Genomic DNA, 9,372 nt, shown 5'->3' on the forward strand with positions numbered 1-9,372 from the left:
TCACGCAGAGTGCCTCCTCTGAGCTAGTGTGAGCTGAGAGACTGCAACAATATATAGCAAAACTTGCTCAAATCCAGCACATGCTGATAACCCACGACAGAGTAACACCAACAGCAAATAATCCCCCCAAACAAAGCTGAGTGGCTTTTCTTTCCCCTCTGACTTGCTATAGTTCCTCTAACGTGATTTATTTTGTAGTAATAAATGCAGCATATTGAGATAAATCAAAATAGAGCAGCTTAATGCCATCGATTTCTGGGAAACACTCGAGAACAGACTCGGTTACTGCACTGGGTTTTTACCACATTAAGGCTCCGACTCTGTTGGGGGAACCCACGGGCCAGAACGCAGGGTGGGGGGGGGGGGTACCACCACAGCAATGGAGCGAATTACCCCCCACCCCCACCGGACTGTCACAGGCCACTCTTGCTCGCTCTCCTGCTTTTAAATGACCGCGAATGGGCTGCCCCTCCCGCCTCTAGTCGCCGTATTCGCACGAGACACGTTCCGGTCTGTCCCGTTCAGCAAGAACATTAAAGAGAAGGGGGGGCGCAATTAAGCAGAACGCCCATACCCCACAACCCACCCCCTCCCGCATACTCACTGACAGTACTAGACAATTTATTGCCCCGTGAGATGGGCTCGCTGGGCGATCTAATTGCAATATTAGCTTGTAATAACACCTGTTTCAGCGTCCGGCAGACGATAGATCACAAGCTCCGGCAGCCGTGTGTGTGCCCCTCAGCGCTTCCTCTTCTCCGAGCACGAGCACTCTAGGGCTGCTTCCCCGCGACCTCCGACCCTTCCGACCTTTCTGACCCGCACTTGACCTGGGAGGCAGGCGCGGGAGGGAGAGGGGCCGAGGTGCGGGTCGGCGGCAGGGGGCGCGGAGGGAGGCGCGGGAGTGATTTGCTCATCATAATTAGTTCTACCTTATTTCCCCGGACGGTTGAATCAATGATCTGAGGCGCTCTGTTTATCAGACAAAACACAGCTATCGTTCAGGCTTATTAAGGCTGGGTATTGCCCCTATTGACTCTTATACCAAAATGAAACATCTCAGTGAGGAGAGAGAGAGAGAGAGAGAGAGAGAGAGAGAGAGAGAGAGAGAGAGAGAGAGAGAGAGAGAGAGAGCAACACAAAAAAGAATCTCAGAATCTCAGTGATGCTGTATGTGTGTGGAGTATGAGATGCGTATGTCCACATGCACACTTGTGTGTGTGTGTGTGTGTGTGTGTGTGTGTGTGTGTGTGTGTGTGTGTGTGTGTGTGTGTGTGTGTGTGCATATGTAATTATGATGTGTGAGACCGCATACCACAACTGTGGACTTTGATTTCCAAAGCCTGGCTGTGACAGACAATGGCAGTGTCTGTGTGTGTGTGAGTGTGTGTGTGTGTGTGTGTGGTGTGTGTGTGTGTGTGTGTGTCTGTGTGTCTGTGTGTGTGTGTGTCTGTGTGTGTGTTTGTGTGTGTGTGCACACGCATGCACATGCATGTTTGCAAAGAATGGCAGCCATTAAGGCTTTTACAGTGACGAGCACCAGCATTGATTTGCATGACGAGCCGGAGTCTGCGCCTCACCCCCACTGATTTATCTGTTGGTTTAAGGAGGTCATAAATACTGTGGATCTTAATAGGGCGCTAAAATGCAGTCGTATGGGCCGGTCCGCCTTAAATCAGATCCCTCCACTGCCTCTGGTAAACACTTTGCAATGGGTTTGGTTGTTGTAATGAGGGGCTCCGATGTGGCAGTTGTACTCGCTCACACCCAAACACACACACACACCCACACACACCCACACACACACGTCTGCACCTTGCAGGCTATCAGTGATGTGGCCCTACAACACTTATCCATGCCAACCGGCCCCAGAGGAGATGTTCCAGGCAGTGCTGTCGGCCTCATTGTGGGGACGTGAAAAATGCAAGCTCTCTTTCACGCGCCCGCATCGTCGCCGGTTCGATCGTGAGCTGGGGCTCTCTAATGTCGGCGGGGGCGCTCGGTTTCGCGGTTAACGGCGCCATTCCGCATCAGCGGGAGGTGCACTCGTTACCCCACGCGCCACCGCCTATGCCCGCGTGCCCCACAATGAAGGGGGAGCTGGAGGTGACATCATCACTGCGGGTCTGGACCTTACACCAATCAGAAGCACCCCATGGCAGCTAGAGGTGAGAACATTCCGTATGTGTGTGTGTGTGTGCGCGCGAGCGTGGGTCTTTGTGCGTCTTTGTGCATGTGTGTGGGTGAGAGAGGGTGGGTCACTCGTTTCCGGCTCTCCTGTCTGCTGGACATGCTCCAAGCCCACTCTAACGAGCCAGCATGGATTTGGTAATGACCCCAGTGCCCTAGGAGGACACACACACACTGCTGTCCTGTTTGGAAAAGCAGCCTAACCCCCCCCAAACACACACACACGCTCACCTGCACGCACACACAACCGCACGCATTCCTGCTCAGTCATTAAGGCAGCTCCCTTAAGAGGAATTTAGCAGGTAGAGACTCAGTAGTGTCAATCTGAGATACTCATAAGGGAGTCCATTTAAGAGTCACTTACAAATACAAGCCCTGCTCTGAAACGTGGGCCACCTCACGCCTGCACCCGCCTGTATCCTTCCGCACGGACTGAGCGCTTGGCTAGGGAGGAATGAAAAAGGCAGGAATGCACCACTGCTCTTCCCTCTCCGCGTTCCCAACCCTGCTGTTCGCTGCCTGCAGAACGCATGCAGTTCTGAATCTTACAGCGGAGATGTCTGAGAGAACTCAGAGCGCGGTAAAGAGAGCGATGGCTGCGTCCGTGTCTGCGCATCCCGGTCTCGCTTTGGCGGCCTGATCGAAACAACGGGAGCTGTCCGTTGTTTAGGGTTTCAGGATTTTACAAGTGCATTCGTCCACAAGGGTATCCTACTGCCCCGAGGAAGGCTGAAGACGTAAGGCCGATGGGCGGGGCCTTAACGCGAGTACCCGTAGACGCGGGCCGCCTCGCTGTTGCTTGGGGACCCTGGAGACGAGAGGTAGGGGAAAGCTAGGGGGGTGCACTTACCTGTCGATGATGACCGGATCCGAAGGCGTCTCATTTCGGTTCCCGCAACTCTTTTTGTCACAACACCGACTGCAACAAAACCGCATCAGCGAGGTTTAGTCCCTGCACATCAGTTCTTCATACATTTCTTTTAGCCCAGTACAGAAACAGATACATGATAACATACTGTACAGGTAAATAAAATAATCCCCAGTACAACACTAGGAAGACAGAACAGTACCACAGAGTTGAATACCATGTGAAACCACTAATATCACAGCAAAGATGTGTTTTGTACTCCTCGGAGCCATGTGTGTGTCGTGGGTTCGTTTTCAGCCTCTGTTGGCTTCGGTCCCTCCGATCAGGAGCCGTGAACGAGCGGCACCTCCTCCCCCGACCCTCCGCAGAGCGACGGAGGGGCGGCGGCGTGATGCCCGGGGCCGAGGCTCTCTCCTGACGGGTCGCCCTCTCTCTCCTCTGCCCTCAGCTCGCTCCCCAGCTGGGCTGGCCCCGCGCCAGGGTCGCTCAGCCGGGCCTCTGACAGGTTGGACAGCGCCCAGAGACGTGCCGGTGCGGCACCCCTGCCCTCACTCGGACCCGCGCCCTAGGCTGGCACCTCGTCTGGTGGCATGTGGTTCCCCTAAATACAGCCGCTCCAGCCTGAGACAAAACGGAGCCCAGAAAAACACCGCGTCCCTCGGCCAAATTGGTGTGGGCATTACTGCACTTCCCGGGAACAGGATCTGGACCTGCAGTTTATTAATATTTCATATTTATTAATTAAAACTCACAGAGTTCTGGATGAAGTTGACTGCGATGGCAGAGGTAATTAATATGTAAAAGGTATCAGATAGATGCACTGGATAAAATATAATTACATGAATGAGACAATACACAGGCTCGGTTTGGTAATGATAAATTGATTGTTCTTATTATTTGTTCTCATTATTCTTGGGAGCTTTTCAGGCAGTTATGAATTTTGTTGTATTCATCCGTCTTACCCCATGCGGTTGTGAATTATATTGTCATTTGACAAACCATCCTCAGTCAGAGCTTCTGAATGCAAAATAATGGAGCCGTATGAATCATTTATCACACTGTTTGATCCATGATCCGCCTAGCGTTGTTTTTTTTCCTTCTCTTTGTGTGTATGTGACTGTTGCCATAGAGCAGAGCCACAATAATTTATTCCCCCAGCTACTTGGACCCATTAGCAAAGTTCCAGGAGACCAATTAGCATTGGAAGCCCAATGGTGCGGCTGTGGTGACAACCTTCTCAAACTGAGAAAGAAGTGTTATAAACAAACTGGACCCCAAGAGCACCAGCCGGCTCCTCGGGGACCCCCTGGCCCTTCACACACCAAAACAAACCTTGGCAGAGCGTCCGTAATGCCACCTTAATGGCGATCCCCCCAAGGGGTGCGCACGGACTAGCGCTAGCCCAGCTAATGACGGCAACCCGACGCCCGTGAAACAAGCGAGGTTTCGGGCTCAAGGCCCGGCCCCTCCGAACATGGCTGGGAATAAGCCGTGGCATCTGGGAGAGGAAAGCCAGCTTTTCTGGACTAGGAACGGAGTGGGGCACCCCGTCAACACCACCTCGAGTCTGGACCTTCCAGACAGGGCCGCCGAGAACGGAGTTAGGCGGGTGCATGGCATATGGGCACGATGTTACATTACATATACCAGCTACTCTTATGCAGATCAACTTACAGTTTCCATCTGCAGTAGAGATAATAGTGTTAATTAATTAATAACACTATATGTTAATGGGGCAAATAGTGTTAGGGGTCTTGCCCATGGTTTCTTGTTGGCAGGGAGAGGCAGCATCGGTACCCACTACAGCTTAGCGGAGCCTTCACAGCATGCTGAGTAATCACCGAGGCAGCGACACAGAGCCCGTCTGAATCTCCGCGGCCCAGAAAGACCCAGAGAAGGAGCGAGCGCAGAGGGAGAGTGAGGGAAGGTGAGAGAGAGAGAGAGAGAGAGAGAGAGAGAGAGAGAGAGAGAGAGAAAGGATAGAGAAACAGACAGCAAGAGAGACAGAGAGAAAGAGAGCGAGAGGATGTCAATGTAGGGCTTGCTTTCAAAGGGTAAGTGCTGTAATTACCCAGACAGGCGGGTTGCAGAGCACAGCCAGGGCTGGCGATCTACAGCCGGCCTGTTTGGCCGTCCCTCCGCCCATCCTGGCTGCAGAGCAGGGGCGGGCGGTGCCCAGCCCTGGGTCCCTCCCCCGTGCCCCGTCCTCTCGTCGCCAGCTAGCCGCTGCCATGCCTCATTTGGTGTTTTGGGGTGCCAGTTTCCAGCAGCGAGAATAGTTGGTGAGGACCTCAGACGTCAACGGGCCAACAGAAGCCCGGTCCCATGACAAATCACTTCCTCCACTTTTTGAAATGTTGTCTCGCTGTAATCCGTTGTGTACTGTGACAGCGGTTTCCGCTCCCGCCTCCGCAGTAGCGGTCCGTCCGTAACCCTGACGTGCTTATTTGAGCCGTCAAAACCGAATGCTTGAACGCCAACCGGCTTTAAGCAATGATGTAATTCATCTGCGACGGGAAGTGGGCGATTATTTTTATACATCAGTCCCGTCTCGAACCTCCGCCACGACCCGCCTGAGCCGCGTGCGCGTGCACGTGCTCTGCGCGTTCCTCGCCTGGGACCCGACAAAGAGCGCTATCACCTGGGAAAGGGAGACAGACGCGGGGGAAGCATGTCTCACCTCCCTCTCATTAGCGAGTGGAAACACACCATTCATCAGGGGACGAGTTGCTAATAATCACACTCAATCACGTAATGACCGCCTTGAAGTGAGCCGTCATTATGGAAATGGATCCTGTATCAAAATTATCTTGGAGGGAGAGAGGCGGGCTCCGTCTGGAGATCGCAGCGCGGAGAAGCCGGCGGCACACACTTTGAGCCTCGTGATAAGAGGTTATTTGGGAGGAATCCGTTTAAAAAGGCACGAGACCGCAGCAAGAGTTCCGTTCAGAAGCAGTGAGGTCGGCCGACAGAGCCCAGCGATGGCCAAGATTAGCGACATCCTCTGCCAGCGTTCAGAAAGTGCTGACATCACTGTTATGGAGCTTACAATTCAGCAGACAATGCTGTGATAATGTTTCATTCTGAAAAGTTTCAGGCAAGTTTCTATGACAAATTTGTACTTTCCCACAAGTATTTCACCTTTGTAAAAGAGCCCGAGTGTGAAGACAATGGCACACATGCCTCTATTAGCAACATATACTGTATAGACATTTATTATCCACACATACAGGCTTAATATTGATTTAGTCAATCATGTGTAATTAAATTGGATTACACTCTATACTTGTATTTACTACAAATTGCAAATAAACCATCCTTTTAGGAGGACCTTGTATAGTAACCGCTTTATATCCCAGAACTGCCTGATACCCTAAGGCCTGGGTCCCCTTCATTTACCCTTTCTGCATTATTAACATGGCTCTGAAACCTCTGACCCCCCCCCACCCCACCCCAAGGTCACTACCCAGTCAGGTTCCTAGCTTCCAGCACTCCCACACCATCCGTGCTCACCCGCAGATCCTGCGCACCGGCCCCCGCTGGGCGTTCTCTGCGAACAAGCCCTCACTGCTCAGGCCTCCAGCTGACCGGCCTACCGTGAGCCCATAATTACATGGCATTAAAGCGGATGGGTGCGCTGTAATGAGGGAAGCCCAGTAGCACCACACAGTGGAGAGGGGCACATTCACATTGGCCTGCATATGGAGCCCTGTGGCACACCCACGAGGTGCATACTAAAGCCTGGCTCACAGCTTCGCAATAATGGCTGACTCTTCCTGAGCCAGAAGTGATATTCTTATGTGTGCGTTTATGCAGCTGCTTTTAACACACATTCTCAAATAGCAGGGCTTCAACAGAAAATGAGAAACAAAAGGCTTGAAAATGAAATGGGCTCAAAATTAGAAAAGCTTTAAAAGTGAGACAAGTTTGAGAAATGAACTCACCTGCACATTATCTCGTGGGTGAGGAGAACACGGCACATCTCTGGGTTTTTGTCCTGTCCCTCGTAAATGATTGGCTTGGAAAGAAAGAGAGACAGAAGAGTGGCATTCAATCTCATTAATGTTCTTTTCTGACCCATGCTCAAGTCACACAGCGGAATCACCGACACGGATCCGTCTGTAGGCGGAAATTCAGGCATTTATTTAAGATACAGTGTTCAGAAATTCGAGTTACTCTGTGAAATCTGCTATGCACACATACAAATGATCTTTGTTTCAGTCTACACCAGCCATGCCGCTAATAGGCTAATATGACTGCAATGCCTCTGACTGGTCATTAGTTACATTTTTGAGAGCGGCGCATCGCTGGCAGCTTGAACATATGCTAAAAGCTAAATCTGGTCATTAGTGTGAGGAACGCAACCCAGGAGGGATCCCAGACGACTCTGCTGGGGCCCGCCCAGCGGAGCAGCGCTCGTCTTTCCCGCTCCTGTCCCATCCGAGCTGGCAGATGGCCAGGAAGGCACCCCCCAAACGGGAGACTTCCTCCCTGGTGTCCGTGACGGAGCCGACACGGTGACCGCGCATGACGGATGATCGGCGCATATCATAACGGGCGAGTAACCTGCTCTCAACCCCTGTAGGCTACTGTTAAGCAGACACACACACACACACACCCATAACCCGCCTTACGACATGCCCAGTTTCATTTGCCTTTGGTAAGTTGGTCGGACAGAGCCGACCAGCGCCCTGGGGGACAATACTTCAAGGATAACGGCCACTTTTACATTATTGATCTCTCTCTCTCTCTCTCTGTCGGCCCCTGTCCCTTTATTACTGTAGCATCCACACATACAGGGGTGGGTAGGGAGGTTGCGTGGGGGAGGGGATTTTGGCAAGGGTTACTGGCAGAGAGGGGAAGGGGTCGATATTTGTATATCATCAGTATTGTCAGTCGTAATTCATGCCGCTGGTGCCCGCGTAGCCCGCCCGGGCATACATCCTCACACGCTCTCGACACCGGTGATGAGCAGCGGTTCTGGATGGTGTGTCGACACGGCCGTGAAGGTGTCCTAAGCGTGTGCGGAGAAGACGGTGCTTTCCTCAGCAGAATACCCTGAAGTGGAAGACGGCGGCGATGGAGAACAAGCTCGGAACGTACCGGCGCATCGATTATGTTTCACATTCCGATCGGTAATATGCCACATGTGTACTTTGGAGGGAAGGGTGTTCATCTGAGCAGAGATATCTGTTGTAGCTAGGGGAGGATCCTCCCTCACATCTATTATCCGTAATCAAGCACAACAGAAAAACAACGGACGATCAATATCTGCACACCTTGTGTTTTTGTCGATAGCAGTTCTCTATATGTGTATGAGAGTCTGTGTGAGAGTGCATGAGAGAGTGTGTATATATTCGTGTGTGTGTGTGTGTGCGCGTGTAGGCGCGTGTGCATGCAGGTGTGTGTGCACGCAAATTTGTGAAAGAGTGTAAAACAGCATGCGTATATTTGTGTGTGTGTGTGTGTGTGTGTGTGTGTGTGTGTGTGTGTGTGTGTGTGTGTGAGGGAGGGATTTTTCAGGCGTGCATGGCTGCAGCTCTCTTTTGTTGTGGTGGGGATTATAGTCTCTAGTGTGCAGGCTCTGCAGATACATTAAGGCCTATTGATTGGTCTCCGGGGCTGACGCTTTGTCGAGGACCTGGTTGCCATATCGATCTGAGGCAACCTGACACACCATGACAACGGGTCCTGCTGAGCCAATGACAGGATGAGCCAGGAGGGGGCGGGGCAAGGATGGGACCCGAATTAGGATCCATTTCACCAAGGAGAGATCTAGTGGAGTTGAGTCTCACTTCAGAGTGACTCTGTTTAGGTGAAAGGTCTGTAGCCTGGTCCATAAAGACCTCACAGGCAACACACATGGGCACCCATGTCAGAGAAACCTGGCCAGCTACATCTGGAAATTAAGACTGAAACTTCATAAAGAATGAAAACATGAACGCACATGTTGCCTGTATCCGAAGAGATCCGTCTCTGCTGGGAATGCTCTTGTCAAAAGTGGAGCGGTTACGATCGGATCTAGAGTAGATGGTTACGGATGGATCTTGAAACAGGGCCTTTTTTTTTTTTCCCCCAAACTCGTTCACAGGATATTCCTCCCCCATGCCAATTCCTATGAATTCTCCATGAGGCCGGAGCGGTAAAGCAACAGCTACAACATTCCCAAAGGCCCAGAGGCAAACGGTATATCTTCTTGTCATCCTCATTGGACTTGTGAGAGAGAGAACTCCAGGGCAGAAGCCTGCTCACCTGTTTGGTCATGGAGTCTATCAAACGGACATACAGGTCCTGCTCTGTCCGGATTCCTGTAA

The 9,372-nt window shown here is 51.8% G+C and overlaps 1 protein-coding gene across 3 annotated transcripts in view; it reads right to left on the reverse strand.

Moving 5' to 3' along the window:
* Window positions 1–9,372, reverse strand: part of LOC113592241 (transcription factor COE3) — a 95,826-nt gene that overhangs the window by 67,737 nt on the left and 18,717 nt on the right. For all 3 annotated transcript variants that reach the window (XM_035525766.1, XM_035525773.1, XM_035525756.1), the window contains exons 4-6: window positions 9,311–9,366; window positions 7,003–7,076; window positions 3,041–3,109 (exon numbers count right to left, since the gene is read on the reverse strand). In XM_035525766.1, the coding sequence (XP_035381659.1) occupies window positions 3,041–3,109; window positions 7,003–7,076; window positions 9,311–9,366 (199 nt within the window). The remainder of the gene's footprint in view (window positions 1–3,040; window positions 3,110–7,002; window positions 7,077–9,310; window positions 9,367–9,372) is intronic.

This window comes from Electrophorus electricus, chromosome 1, assembly GCF_013358815.1.
Source record: "Electrophorus electricus isolate fEleEle1 chromosome 1, fEleEle1.pri, whole genome shotgun sequence".
In the NCBI taxonomy this organism is placed as follows: Eukaryota; Metazoa; Chordata; class Actinopteri; order Gymnotiformes; family Gymnotidae; genus Electrophorus; species Electrophorus electricus.